The sequence below is a fragment of the Aspergillus viridinutans genome (genome assembly GCF_018404265.1).
Source record: "Aspergillus viridinutans IFM 47045 DNA, scaffold_15, whole genome shotgun sequence".
In the NCBI taxonomy this organism is placed as follows: domain Eukaryota; kingdom Fungi; phylum Ascomycota; class Eurotiomycetes; order Eurotiales; family Aspergillaceae; genus Aspergillus; species Aspergillus viridinutans.
This window is the reverse complement of record NW_025091231.1, coordinates 660,212-675,178: the sequence shown is the minus strand read 5'-3', so window position 1 is coordinate 675,178 and position 14,967 is coordinate 660,212. Positions and strand designations below refer to the sequence as shown.

The following is a 14,967-nucleotide window of genomic DNA, read 5'->3' as shown; positions in this document are numbered from 1 at the left end:
CCAAAACCATATATCTAGAAACTGCTTCGATATTGAAGATCGGAGAGCTAAGGGGCAGGATCTGAATTCAGTCTTGTCCCTTGCAGATGCTGTGAGACATGGCTATGCATGAGCATCTCCAACGTGGCTCTCTGGGAAGCTGAGAGTGCATTAGCCTGCAGAGATTTCGACATTAGTAGACGCTTGCAGATGCGGAGGAAGGCATTACTACTTACATCATTTTTCAATAGCTCTTGAATAAGAACAACGATATTATCGCGATCCTTGGCTGATTTGAATTTGTCCGCTTCATCCGCCGAGTCAGAAGCAGGCGTGCTCATGGTCTCTTCCAATAACGGGTATAAGTCCAGCTTCTGCAGGCAGTGGAGAACGGCGGCAGTGCCATGTTTGCTCGAAGCCATCAAAGCCAAGGCGAACCAGCCCTCGCTCCTGACCACAGGCCATTGCGATTGAGCAATCATAGCACCAACTGGAAGCGCGACACCCTCGTGCATAGTGAACAGACGCTCAAGGAGAGTGCTAGCCTCGCTGTCCGCTTCGCGAGACTTTGGGACAATTGTGCGGCAAATTGAAGCTACGATCCGCCCAACCTCCGTTTTGATTGGTGTGGAGTCCGTTTTCTCACACAGAGAGAGTAACGATGAGAGATATGTCTGTTGGGAGGACGAGGAGTTCTCGCCAGTAGGAGCAAGTTCCAAGAGACGCGAAATGTTCGCAATCGATGAGATGATGACTTGCCGAACAATGCTTGTTGCAGCAAATTGGACTTGAGGAACCGTCTCGTATTCCCATAGACGTGAGACTGCAGGAATGATCCCAGCATCACCCAGACATTGTCGGTTATCGCCAGCTATAGCCAAGTTCTTCAGAATTCCAAGTGCGGAATGGAGAACCGCGCCTCTAGCATCAGATCTCAGAATCGATATCAACATAGTTTGTATGTTCATCTTCCGCACCATCGCTTCGCACACCGCGTCCGATCGTGCCAAGTTGCCCAGCATCACACATGAACAGATTTGAAGTTGGTCTTCCGTGGAAGATAGCCAATCTTTCAAGGTCTGAACGAGAGGAGACTCGAAGGGATATACCTCGGGGAATTTGGGTGATGCAGAGACTTCTGAAAGTGTTTGGTTGATCTTCAGCTGGAGCTGCGCCAACGCTTGGGTATCACCACTTGACGAAGGGTCTGCTTTGATATATAATGACTGTTTGAGCACGGACAACACTCGTTCAACCATCCGTTGACCAACACAAATATTCTGGAATCGTTCCTTGTCCAGATAGGTCATAAGACAATTAGCAAGGCATACAAATCGCGAGAGAGCAACTCCCTCCTCAGACAAAAGATCCAAGAGAAGTAGAATTGTCCCCCCTGGCGATTCTCGGATTCCTTGTTCTGCACATCGATAATGTTAGCATGAAACGCGGCTATGACAGGTAGATCCTTACCTTGCTCTGCGAGCAGCTCGATGAGTTCGTAAGAGAAGTCAAGAAGCGCCTCATTATCTTCGAGCACGCCATCCTTGATCAGTCTCAAAAGGATATATACTAGTTTGTTCGCAGCCAGTTGACTTTGGGCTGGCTCTGTATAACTGTTAGAACCCATAGCCTAATACTGGAAGATATACCGACCATAATCGATGCAGATGTTGTATATAACAGGAATCACGACATGCACAAGATCTGGGCTAAGACGGTTGAGAATAGCAGCTGTATAGTTATCCTTGACAACAAGGGCTCTGTTTTCATCTGGAGAAGGTCAAAATTACCGTAACTTCGGTCATTCATCAATGATGCAGCTTACCAGTGTCAGCACAGGAATTGCCGACCAACCGTAGAGCATGAAGGAGTACATCATTGTCATCAAACTCTCTCAAGGCGATGATCTGAAGGAAGAAATTCAAGATGCCAGCTCGCCCGTATGGGAGTCTCCAGGATGCTAAGCGGACGACAGTCAGTATCTTCCGATGATGAAACAGCCCAAGACCACGCACAGTTTCTACTCCCGTTTGCCAGAGCATCAGCTGCTAGCGCCAGATAACTCGACCGGCACTTCCAGAGTTCAATTAGAATGGTCTGCACTTCCTCGGAGCTCTCAGCACCGCCTGTAGCCTCTGCAAGCGCATCTTCTAAGCGCCGCAAAAGGGCCGCTTGCTCGTCAGCTGGGACCGAAGAAATTGTCTGCACCGGTAGAATTGACGGTCCTGGACTCAATTTTGACAATATCTGGCCCAATGAAGGACAGTCCATGTTCTTTTCTGCCTGGCTGGACGTCTCCTTCGCAAATTGATCTTCAGCATCAGGTCCAGTCGTTTGAACCACATCCAGCTTGCTGTCGGCGATCATATCTTCGAAAGCGGTTGCGTAAATAGCCTCTCCTGTCAATACGAGGTATACCGCAGACAGTACAGCAAGGCAAGAAGGCCTCGTCCTCAAGCAAGCGTGTCTGTACTTAAGAAAGCTGTCAGGAGATTGCCACCTTAATCCCTTTTTCGGGGCTATTTTTCTCGCTCTGGATGGCCCAGATGACCAAATAGGAAGCAGGACACTGAAGGACCGTGGATGTGTCGTACCCTTCGGTCTAAGTAAAGTCTACAATAATATCGATGATAGTCTGAGGTGGATCAGATCAAGACGAACCTGAGGTACCTAGCTAAGTGAGCTTCCGTCCGGGTTGTTCATACTGTAATTTATTATTACCATACAATCTCAGGTCCTCGGTTCAAGGCCTCTCTTCTCATAGAGCCTTTCGAGCCATAACAAAATGAAATATTGCCGGCTGTTCTTTAAGGCTCCTCCGATTGAGTGCAGAACGATCGGTTTGGTACTTTCTCTGATTAGTTGCGATTGTCCTCGAAACATAACAACCTCAGGTACAGTACCTAAGTGCTAGGTAGCGTTTCGGAGAACATAGCGGCCGCCCGTATCCAGCCAGTAAATGTAAGGTACCGAGAACTAAGGTACAGACAGATGCAATAAGTTAGGGAGATAAAGTAGACAACTCCACGGTGGCAGTTCGACCCTGAGTCCTTCATTCTTCCTGCTGTCTTCATTTCGTCTCATTTGCGCCTGGCTTGAACGCTCAATAATATACTCTCATTTAATATCCACCTATCTCTTTTTATCCCACGTCAACCACCACATTCCTTCACCATGACGCGCGCTCAGCAAACGCTCTCGATCCTCCTACTTGTGTCTTCTGTACGTGGCAGATTCCCGCTCCAAATGCCGAATTCTACTGATACCTGCCCCAATCTAGCTCTACCTCGTCCTATACCTGGGGCTCGTACCCCTGAACGAAACTGTCCAAAATGAAATTATCCCGGTTGTACGTTCCTCTGCCGCGGTTCCGCTCGCTGTTTACAGTTTGTCCAAGTTGCCCGCTGACACTTACGCGATTTGCTCACCAGCTTCCCTTCTACGGCCTAATATGTTTCGCCTGCTACCTGGGTGGCCGACTCGGTCTGGCCATCCTGACGTTCAACGACTGTCCCGAGGCACACCAGGAGTTGCAGAAGGAGATTGAGCAGGCGAGGGCCGACCTGCGCGGCAAGAATGTTGACGTTGACTAAGATGTATCCTTGTTGTGTTTGCTCGATGTTGCTTCCAGGTATTAGCAATCTGTTGGATATGTGCTTTCATCAGCTCAAGCTCTGCCTGTTCGCGCTTCTAACTAGATTGAAATGATGACTCCAGTACGCTCTCGCGCAAAGCTCGATACAAAGATGATGACATTTCGTTAGACTTTGGAGAGACTGGAGTGATAAGAGTCTATCTCCCGGGCTCGGTGATCTATGATATTTGGTCTAGAGAATCACACTGTCCCAAGTCGATCCATACTAGATTAAGCATGACATCGACCGAATAGACCAACGTCAAACAAGAATGCCTACCGATGCCTATGAGTCTTCTAGATTTCATGAACTTAGAATGAGAAATAACTTTTTCTTGTGTTTGATTCGTTCACGATCAAATATAAGTCAGACCTCCCATCACGGGCCTTGATATGCATTGCTTCCTCTGCCGGAGAGCCTCTCAAAACACCATTCATAAACGTGACATGTCCAACATGAACTTCATCAAGCTCGGTAAAGATAAAACAGAAAACTTTATATGTGCAAGCAAAATGAAAGAAAATATGCAAGGGTGCTAAAAAGCGGGCAATTTATGCAAAGCCAAATGTATGAAGCAATCATACAATGTAGTTTCTCGACCTGGAACCTTAAACAAGGGGGTTCTCCATGGCCAGTCTGTCGTGCTCTTCGATATCCCTGTTGTTGGAGTCTCCGTTAGTGACCGAGAAAACGAGGAAGGCGACATCAGTCCAGTACATACTTGGCTTCCCAGGGATAGCAGATCCACACATCTTCAGTTGTGACTGCGGCGTGATAACGGCCAGATTCTATCATATCCGCAGGCAACTCGCCCTTCTTCAACTTGTTCTTGTTCTAACGGAAAGTCAGCCAACGTCTCTGCTAAATCGCCTTTCTTAGAAAATTGACGATCAAGAACATACGTGAAGGACAAAGACGAAGAAGTTCGTCTTCTCGGCCTCACGGCCCAGCTGCTTCTGAGCAATCTCCACGTCCTTCTGCAGCTCACGGACTGCATACTCCAGGGTTGTCCGGGTGTCATCGACCTCGTCGACGATGAGGATGTTCTTGCCAATAAGATTGGCCATCTCGAGAGAACTGAGATCGAGCCATTGTGTCCGGGTCACCTTGGTTCCGGGAACCTCTTCGGGGTCACCACGACCCAAGTCCTCGTAGAGAGACAGACCGATAGCCTGAATGGGGATGTTGGGCTCGCCAGCACGCTTGAGGAAGGAGCTGATAGAAGGTTTTGATCAGCATGAATCTTTGAGCTAACTCTGGAACTGGTCGGCATACCGAAGGATACGAGCAGGAACGTAACCACCACCACCAATGGCAATCATAAGATTGGGCCGGAAGGTGTCCAGGATCTTCTCAGCGGAGGTCTGGCACAACTTGTGGACCTGCCAATTTAACCCGTCAGCGTACCGTCATTGACAAAAAGTGCAGAAGCACATTTGGTGTAGCTGGTCTGCAAGGTAATGGTGAGAATAAGACAGATGCAGATGCAGGTTGCACACGTGCGCCTTCTCCGAACATTGACTTTATCGTGCAATACCGTCGCAGCCATCCAATGATCAGGCGATCGAACAAACATACCTGGTTGTATGTCACATAGAATTTTTGCGACATGTTGGCGACGAGAGTTCTTCCGATCGACAGTTCAAAGAATGAAACGTGGAGGGGTAAAGTCTCGATGGAAGAAGATCAATGAGCGGACAATAGCTTCGAGGGATTTTTGTGCGAGATAAAATGAAAATGTACCTCAGGTATCCAGTAGAAGTAGAGAGGCAGAAAGCCAAGACATAAAAAAAAAAAAAAAAAAGGGCAAAACGGCCTGCGTCACGTCTGGGTGGTATCGCGCGAATCTGATCGATACCTAAACTGACGGGTAAAACCGTGGAAGTCAGGAAATTCTGGCACCATGCCACATGGGATTGAGGCAAACTTACCGCAAAAGGCTTGGTAGAAGCCATTTCAACCAATCAGGAGCGTACCATTGTGGGGGCCGGAGCAATAACTGCCTGTCAGAGACTAGCTCAGGGTAAAATAGCGAGCTTACCTGATTTCCATCAAGGCTTATGGTTGTTCAAACAAGCCATGGCTTATATCTACGTAGAAAGATACAGGTGCATAGCTGCAAATAATTGAAGAATGAGAGCAGGCTTAGTTAAACCTCCTGTGCCTCCATTTATCTCATTGTGATATGACAAACTTTCTGTGTCATAGTTCCGTTCAATTTCCATTTAAAAGGGTATCAAGCATGCAAAACGGTGCTGGATATTAAAATTGCGAGTCGTTGACGTCGGGTCGTAGATCCTGTGAAAGGACAAAAGCTCTCTCGATGGGGTGTATGAACTGCAGCCTCAAGATCCACAAACCCACGGCCACATTCCTTTTATCAGACAGGAGTCTGTTCACCAGGCGTCTCGGGCTTGATTCGAATAATCTCAAATCCGCCCTCATCCTTGTCCTCGCCCTTCTGTGGCCACATAATTTGCCGTAACACGATGGCGCGAATCATCATGTAAAAGACGAAGATATACATTAGGATGAGAGGAAAAACCATGGCACACCCTATGATCAGAATCGGCTTGCATGAGAAAGCGTTCCCAATAGCGAACGTGGCAGTGATCAAGGCAGTGTTGGGGAAGACAAACGAGAACCATGCCATTGAAAAATTCATTCGACCAGGGCCGATGGTCGACCAGTGAGCAAAAGAGGCAATAAAGAAGAAAAATATTGCCAGGCTAGGTACTTGTCAGTCGATTTGCTGAAGCATAAAATGATCATAGAAGCTCACCCCCAGAGCCACAGACAAGCGAAATTGACAACCACTTCGAGGATATTCGCAGCCAAGGCGCCGTTTCCCATAAAGTCATCAGGAAAGCATCGCTTTGCATGAGCAGCCATGGTCACAAGTCCTGAGACAGTGAAGGCACTGGGACCAACAGAGACAAACATGCCGGGGCGCACACTTTCTATAGGTAATTTCTGAGACATACAGCGATAGAGATAGGCGGCATAGACCGATAAACTGACTAGGAAGCCCGTTCCCTGTATGGTTGTTCCCCCAATGATGATAGGTAAGGCCCGAGAGGGTTCAAGTTTTGCGCTTAAGATCCCTGCATGAGGACCGATTATCAGCATAGGATACGCCGGGAAGATCCATATAGGGGTCATCTGGGCTATCGTAAACGTCTGAGTCGACCACCTAAGGCAAGGTGAGCATTCAATACCCTTTGTGTAACGAGGAGAAGAAATGTCACATACAATAGCAGATAGATACCGACAGAAAAGATCACTGCAAGAGCCGCATCGATCCAGAATAACACACCGACAGCATAGCTTAGCCAAGGTCCTGTAGCCTCTGGACCGTACTGAGAAATATTGATCAAGATTGTTCCAAATGAGACGATAGACGCAGGAACAAACAATGACTCTGTTGGATGCGTAAGTGATAATTTGAAGGTATATGGATGTAGGTAGAATCGCAGCAGCAGAATACACCATATTATAATGTATAGTGCTATGTTAAACAGGAAGACTATGATGCCGATCGTTTCCAGGCCGCGGAATTTATAAGGAACTATTTCTCAAGTCAGCATCCAGGGGAAAAAAGGCAAACAATGCAAGCTTACCGTTATATAAGGCATTTGCGATACCACCAGTGCTCATTGAAAGAGTAAAAAAGGCCCAAGTAAAGTGCCTGATTCGTTTCTTCCAGCTCAGTGACGCAGCTGAAGCATCAGTGTCTCTGCGAGAGAGCGGGACACTCTCATTGTTGTACTTGTAAAACGAATGATTGTGCAGTGCTTCTAACGCGGAAGATCGAGCCTGTTGGATAGCCCTTCCGGTCGTTGGGGAGAGTAATGACAACTCATTGCTATGCAGCACGCGCTCTTCCTGTGTCATTGCAATTGCGCCCACGACTGTAAGATCATGATTTGAAGCTCAGATATCTGCACTTCGCTGGAAGCATAGGAGTTGGTTTACTCGTGCTTGAATTCTTAGCTATGCTTGCCTGAGGAGACGGACACAAAAGTGTATTTGCTCACAAGGCATGAAAAAAGCTGGGTGAAAAAAAAGATGTGTGCAGTGATGAAGGCCAGAATTTAACTGATCGGCAAATGGGCGAAGAAATCGTCTATGCTTCAGTCTAAGGCCAATAGCCAGTGAAAGCCCTCCGTGGGAATCGAAACACATCGAGGATAGAGGTGACCTGGTGAATGGATCTGTTGGGTACCGGCACACAAGCATTTGATGGTGGGGAAGAGACCGATCGAATCAGATCATATGCCATTCCCTTAACTCAAGAGAATACCTGAAAGGTAGCAATCATCTTGCGTATGAGTGGATCGTTGTCATGCAATTTCACCCTAATTTCCAAAGCCACTGATTCAAACCAGCACTGCCAAGAACAACAAGTAGAACTGTGGATGCCTGAATGGCGGAAAGTGTTGGATGCCCCGCGTTGATCTGATATGTCATATAGATGGCCTTGTTTTGATGAGTTGCACTTCATGCGTCATGCCTGAAGGGGAACAATACTCCTATAACACCTGTTTACACATTACTGCAGATAATGATGAGAACTCAATAAGGTCAGATGAGAGCTGCGCATCAAGATTTCTCAGTATCATCCTAGCAAACTTGGACATCTGCGCCACAGCCGAAGTACCTAAGATACGTAAACGGCTAGTGGCCTTCCATGGCAGAATACATATCAGCCCTTATCCAAGCAACAGAAAAATATCAGTGGCCATTACTGTGTGCTTCTCTTGAAACAAATGGTAGACTGATATACATTATTGCAGAACAACCTATACAATTCGCGACAAATGGAACTTACGTTATTGGAAAGCTTTCTGAAATCCATTCAGATCGTCTAGGTATCCGTAGTGCTATTGGTGACCCCGTTATATAGTTAATGCTCGCCCTGGACATTTTAAGATAGGATACTTGAAAGTGCCTAGTAAGTAGTAAGGGATTTATATTATTACTTAGGTGCCCACATTTGGTGTTAACTTGAGGTTGTGACTTATTTTCACTAGTTATGACTAATTTATATTAGTAAGATAGCATAAATAATAGTTATTTAGTAGACTGAGACTAGATTAGGTTAAATAAGAAATATACTACTCTTATAACTTAATAAAACTTTAGTCTTCTTCTTATTTTAATATTATTCTATAACTATATTAATACTATTTTAGATTCTTTAATATCTTAAATAAAAATAATATTAATACTATAAGATAACCATAATCTATAGTAGTAAGATTATTTATAATCTAAAAGAAAGGTAAAGTGAAAGAAAAATAAAGATAAGATAAAAGATAAGTAAGTAAAAATTATAGTTAAGAATAATATAAAGATATTATTATTTAGTTTATTCTCTTACTATTATCTTAATTTATTCTTTCTATTTACTAACCTTAATTCTATTTACTTTACTTATTAATTCTATTTACTCTACTTATTAATTCTATTCACTCTACTTATTAATTCTTATTATTTACTAACCTTAACTATATTCATTCTGCTCATTAATAGTAGTAAATATTAAGAATTAAATATAAATTTATATATAATCTTATCTTCTAATTATAATATTACTATCTTTATTTTTCCTTCTTATATCTATCTTTCTTCTTATATCTATCTTCTTTTTTATATCTATCTTTCTCCTTATATCTATCTTCCTTCTTATATCTATCTTTAACTTAGAAACCCTTTTCTAGACCTAATAATAGTAAACACAGTAGATAAAGAGCCAGAGTTTAACTTTAACTTTATAGAGATACTAGATATAGCTAAGAAAGATATAGGACTAAAGGCTAAAAAGATTAAAAGTATAAAAAAGAAGTTATAAGATATATTAAATCTAGAGGATAATAGTAACTAGTTAGAATGGTTATAATCTACTATAGTAAGGCTATGGTAGGAGGAACTATAGAATAACTATTTATATAGAGTATAATTAAAGAAATATAGAAAGGGTATAAAAGATATATAGAACTATATTCTAAGTAGAGAGGCCTATAGAGTACTTAAGTATAGCTTATTATAATTAGATAAAGAGGATTAGGATTCTACTAATTATCTAGTAAGATTCTATTTAAACATTAAGAATAGGAACTTAATATTATAAGAGGGTATATTCTATAGTAAGAATTTTAGTAATAATCTAATAGATAAGATTATCTAGATATTAAAGAGATAATTATATAAAATCTATTCTTCTTTATATATTAATAAACTATATAGTGGTACTATAATTTTTAGAATAAAATAGTAAGGTAATATGCTCTAGGCCTAGTCTAAAAAAACCTTTTCTAGAAGTAATCTAATAGTCATCTAGGGGAGGGCATTAATCTAAAGAGAAAGGTAAAATTATCTAATAGAGAGTTAAAGACTAAAAAGATAAAGAATAATTATAATAGTACTAGATAAAGTACCCTAAGACTAAGTACCCTAGGACTAAGCACCTTAGGACTAAGCACCCTAGGACTAAGTACCTAAGGAGTAACTATATAAGGACTAAGTACCCTAGGACTAAGTATCTAAGGAGTAATTATATAAGAATAAATATTATAAGGTATATCTTTATAAGGTACTTTCTCTAGAGGAATAACTACCTAAGTAATAACTATATAAGTAATAACCTTCTATAAGGATAATAGTAAGGGATTAGATAATAATAATAAAGAGGATAATAATAATAATATTCTAAGTTTTACTATATTAATATAGAAGATAGAGATACTTAATCCTAGGTAAAAGATCCTCCTTAAAAAGAAGGCAGATATATTTAATATCTTAGAAATTTATTAGAAGTTTTACTATATTATTAAAGTATTAAAATATATTTAACTAGTACTAGTAGTAGCTACTACTAATATAATTATATTTACTAATAATAATATAGATCTAACCTTAGAGAAAAATATAGAATTTAAACTATCTTTAATTACTAATAATGATTCTAGGCTTGCATCTATATTTAATAGGTTAAAGTATATAGATATATTAGAGTTAGAAAGTAAGCTTAGCAGCTATATTAATACTTAAGATTTTTAATCTAGTATAATTATACTAATAGAAGAGAGCTTAGAGCAGTTTAGGCTATACTAAAAGGTTTTTAATAATCTATTATACTAGTATAATAACTATTAGGAGGTATATAATATTCTAAAGATTAAAAATATAGAAAAGCCTAGAATATAGTCTATAAACTATAGAATACTACTCTAATTCTAGCAACCTACTATAATTACTAGACTACTTAATATTTAGGCTAAAGGGAACCTAAGAGGTGCAGTACTAGGTAATATAATTAGACTTAGAAAGACCTAGAAGATAGTTAGCTTTATTTTAAAGATATATCCTTCTTAACTTAGCTAGAAAAGCCTTTTCTATACTAACCTATAGTAGTTATAGGAGGACTATAATAATATAGTAATTAAGATATAGAAGAGTAGTAGTATAATACCTTATAGATACCTCTTTCTTATTATTATCCTACCTAGTTTAATTATATAATAGGTGGCTAAGATTACTAAAATCTTATTAAAGCTCTAAGTCCTGGTCTACTATAGAGATATTTATAGAGGGAATTTATTTAGTATATTAATAATTAATAAGAGATTATTAACTAGTTATAACTTATTTAATAATAAATTAGCTAATAGGTGTATAGTTATTATAATAAGTTACTAGATACTAAACTCTTAATATAGGCTAGCTATAGTTAAGACTTAGATAATAAATAAGTAGATATAGTTTTAAGAACTAATACTATTAGTTCCTACTAAGTTCCCCTATAATCTTAGGGGTTATTTTACTATAGTTATTCTTAATAAAGTATATATACTATATAATATAGTATTAAATTAATTAAGAGTAGTTACTTAGTTAAGAGCTAATTTTTACCTCCTACTCTTAGCTACTTTAATCTTTAATTCTATTAAGGATTTCAGAGGCTATATACCCTTTCTTTTTACTAGTCTATTACTCTAGAGCATAGTAGATTAGAAAGCATTAGAAATTAATAATAATACTAATATATTTAATCTACTAGATAATTACCTAGGGAAGAGTCTTTACTATATTATAGAGGCTATTAAGAAATATATCCTACTCCTATTAGTAGTACTATCTATAGCTAGTAGTAGGCTTTAAACTATCCTTACTAAGTTAATAATTTAGTATACTCTATTATTATATATTTCTTTTAATTTAATAATTAATATTAGTGCTAATATACCCCCCCTATAATATAAGGTTATAGAAGTAACTTTTAATAATATTAAGATAGAGGAGTATAAGAAGTTTTTACTTCTTTATAAGAGAGGACTATTTATCTAAAGTTAGCTAGACCCTAATAAGTATATATAGAATATAAAGAAGCTTTATAAGCTAGTCCTTCTTACCTTTTAACTTAGATTTTATTTTATTAAGTTAGTACTAAAAGTAGAGAGTATTCTAATAATCTATTTAAAATTATATACTAGATATATTACTAAGGGGTTTATAAAAGAAATAAAGGATAGTACTACTATTAATAAAAAAACCCTTTAATATTTTTTTAAGACTATAAAAGATAATATAGCTCTAAGAAGAATACTCCTCCTTAAGTTTCTACTTAGGGGATTACTAAAGCTTAGATTAATAATTAGTATCTTATAGGATTAGGTCCTTATTCACTATAAAAAGATAATTATATAGATAATATTTCTTACTAAATAAGTATTTATTAGGGCAGCCCTAGTTAAGGCTAATATTAATATAAAAGTCTTCTATACCTTACTTAGCTTTATAGAATATGCTTCACTGATCTATAAGTTTATAATAGAGTAGGATAAGTATATAGTCTTAATTTATTTATATTCTATTAATACTATAGGTTTAAACCTATAATAGCTATATTAGAATATGCATCTCTTTTCTAAGGGAATATTAAAAAATATTATTAATTAAGTAATTAGTTATATCTACTAGTTTAGTTAGTAAAAGGTGGTTCTTATCTATGACTACTAGGTAGAAAAGTTATTTAATATAACCCTTATTCTAAGAAATAAGATAAAAGTAATCCCTGCCCTGATAGTGTAGATGAGGGGTGGAGAATTCTTAGTAGAGATAAGGGATAACTAATTAGTTAAAGGGCTATCTCTTAGAGATAAATAGATAATTTAAAATAGTAAGGTATACTGCCTATAACTAGATAAGTAGTCTTAAACTAAGGATAAGATAAATCTAGATAATATTCTTTCTATATTTATTAACCTTATGATATTATAGTGATTGCATTCATCTAGGCTAAGGTAGAGGTAGAGATAGAGGTAGAGATAAGATACTTACTAACTAGTAAGTATCCTACTAAAGAAGCCTATAAAGCTAATAAAGCTATAGAGATTAAAGCCCTAGTAGCTAGAGTTAATATTTATTATTCTATTAATAACTAGTATAAGGTTAAGGCTAGAAAAGGCTTTCCTAGCCACCCTATAGTACTATAGTTTTTATTAGTTATATTCTAGCATAGCATGTATAGGGGGAGTTATTTCTCTATAAGAAATAGTAYTAGRAGTAGAGGRTATTAAYCTATAGTTATTTTTTYCTCTTAYTAGCTAATARAATATATTATTAAGAGTAGCCTAGTCTAGATTCTAATTTCTCTTATACTTAATACTTAGAAGTAATTTATTCTTACTACCTTATAAATTATAGCTTCTTAAGGAAACCTATTACCTAGTAGGATATAGACCTAGGGTTATATAAATTAATATATCTAGGGAATAACTTAGAGTTAACTATTAATATAGTCTAGTAATATTATCTCTCCTTATATTCTTTATTATTTACTAAATCATTGCCTAGTAGATATTAGTTCATAATTATCATAGTAAACTAGTTTAATATATCTAGATGCTAGTACTATTCTTGATAAGGATGACTTAGAATATATAGAACTATATACTAGCTATAGGGTAAGGGTACTATCCCTTCTATATTACTATTTAGAATATTAAATTAATATTATTCTTATTTATGTAGGGATTAAAATATAAATCCTAAGCCTAACTACACCTATAATTATAAAGATATTATAGAATTAACCCTTCTCCTATTTTAAGTAGAATAATTCATACCTATTAACTATTATCTAGTTATCTTATTACTCTAGTATTAAACAGTCCCTCTAGAAATATTAAGCCTAATAATTTAGCTAGTAGACTTTTAGATTATAGGCCTATTCACCCTCTTACTTAGCCTTAGGCTAATAATTAGAACCTATTATCTAAGACTTTATTACTATTAAATATAGATATTAAGATAATAAATTAGTTTATATTATATACTCTTTCTATTTTATTAACTCCTTTCTTAGGCTTAGGTGCCCTACTAGCCTTAACTCTAAATATATAAAGGATAGAATCATCCCTATTAGTTAATATTATAATAGTATAAGAGATATCCTATAATACTTTTTTCCATCTTAATTAACTAGCTTATTAATAGTTTATTATAAACTTAGATAATTACTATACTAAAGTTATTATCCATCATGCCTTTCCCTTAATTTTAGCTAATTATAAATAGTTCTAGGAAGCTCTTCTAAAGGTATAGGATCTTTTTAAGACTTAGAAGAATAGAATCTTAAATAATACTTAAATAATCTTTAAAGATATAGCTATTAAGGAAGGCCTGGAAGGACTCTAATAATTAAGAACTCTATAAGATCTAGGCAGCCTATTAACTAAGAGGTTTTAATAATCCTAGCTTAATAATATATTTAGCTAGGTAATAGAGGTAGTTAATTTTAATAACTATTCTTATAGTAGGCTCTAGTAGGTATAATATAAGTATAAAATAATTACTATATATTTTAATACTAATACTTAATCTAGATGCATGCATCTAACTAATATCTTAAATATAGTTATATATACTATATAGATAATATTAGTAATATAATATAGAGTTATATAAGTATAACTATAAGTTACTTCTATAGATATTTAATAGCCTATATACTTAGTTTTCTAATATATAATTCATAACTAATAATTTCCCTATTTATACTAAACCTTTAACCCATTGCAGATGACGGCGCTAGATTATTAATATAGTAGATAAGAGTAATAGAGAAGTAGGTAATATAGAATTAGATAATAATAAAGCTAATTAATTTAATAAATCTTATTTAGGGGAGGATAGGGATTTAGATTTAATATAGCTTTATAGTATAGTAGGGTGTTCTAGCTACTTAACTAATAATCTTAAAATCTAATAAGTATTTATATAATTATAGATATTCTTATAGGTCTATATACTATACTATTTTAATAGTTTAATTCTCTATTTCTTAAAA

General features: G+C 37.2%; 4 protein-coding genes across 4 annotated transcripts; 1 reads left to right on the top strand and 3 right to left on the bottom strand.

Moving 5' to 3' along the window:
- Positions 1 to 47: 47 nt before the first annotated feature.
- Positions 48 to 2,346, bottom strand: Aspvir_003569 (putative GTP binding protein; the record flags this gene model as incomplete). Its single annotated transcript, XM_043275150.1, has 5 exons — positions 48 to 1,396; positions 1,450 to 1,584; positions 1,633 to 1,749; positions 1,805 to 1,939; positions 1,995 to 2,346. 5 exons carry the CDS (start codon positions 2,344 to 2,346, stop codon positions 48 to 50), a joined length of 2,088 nt encoding a protein of 695 aa, XP_043131085.1.
- Positions 2,347 to 3,153: 807 nt separating this feature from the next.
- On the top strand, positions 3,154 to 3,572 carry Aspvir_003568 (dolichol-phosphate mannosyltransferase subunit 3; the record flags this gene model as incomplete). Its single annotated transcript, XM_043275149.1, has 3 exons — positions 3,154 to 3,201; positions 3,260 to 3,328; positions 3,411 to 3,572. 3 exons carry the CDS (start codon positions 3,154 to 3,156, stop codon positions 3,570 to 3,572), a joined length of 279 nt encoding a protein of 92 aa, XP_043131084.1.
- A 650-nt stretch (positions 3,573 to 4,222) lies between these two features.
- Aspvir_003567 (xanthine phosphoribosyltransferase) lies at positions 4,223 to 5,225 on the bottom strand (the record flags this gene model as incomplete). Its single annotated transcript, XM_043275148.1, has 5 exons — positions 4,223 to 4,271; positions 4,336 to 4,448; positions 4,517 to 4,829; positions 4,890 to 4,996; positions 5,193 to 5,225. The coding sequence occupies 5 exons, from the start codon at positions 5,223 to 5,225 to the stop codon at positions 4,223 to 4,225; spliced, it is 615 nt and encodes a 204-aa protein (XP_043131083.1).
- Positions 5,226 to 5,994: 769 nt separating this feature from the next.
- On the bottom strand, positions 5,995 to 7,508 carry Aspvir_003566 (putative C4-dicarboxylate transporter/malic acid transport protein; the record flags this gene model as incomplete). Its single annotated transcript, XM_043275147.1, has 4 exons — positions 5,995 to 6,343; positions 6,397 to 6,807; positions 6,867 to 7,182; positions 7,235 to 7,508. The coding sequence occupies 4 exons, from the start codon at positions 7,506 to 7,508 to the stop codon at positions 5,995 to 5,997; spliced, it is 1,350 nt and encodes a 449-aa protein (XP_043131082.1).
- Between the last annotated feature and the right edge of the window lie 7,459 nt (positions 7,509 to 14,967).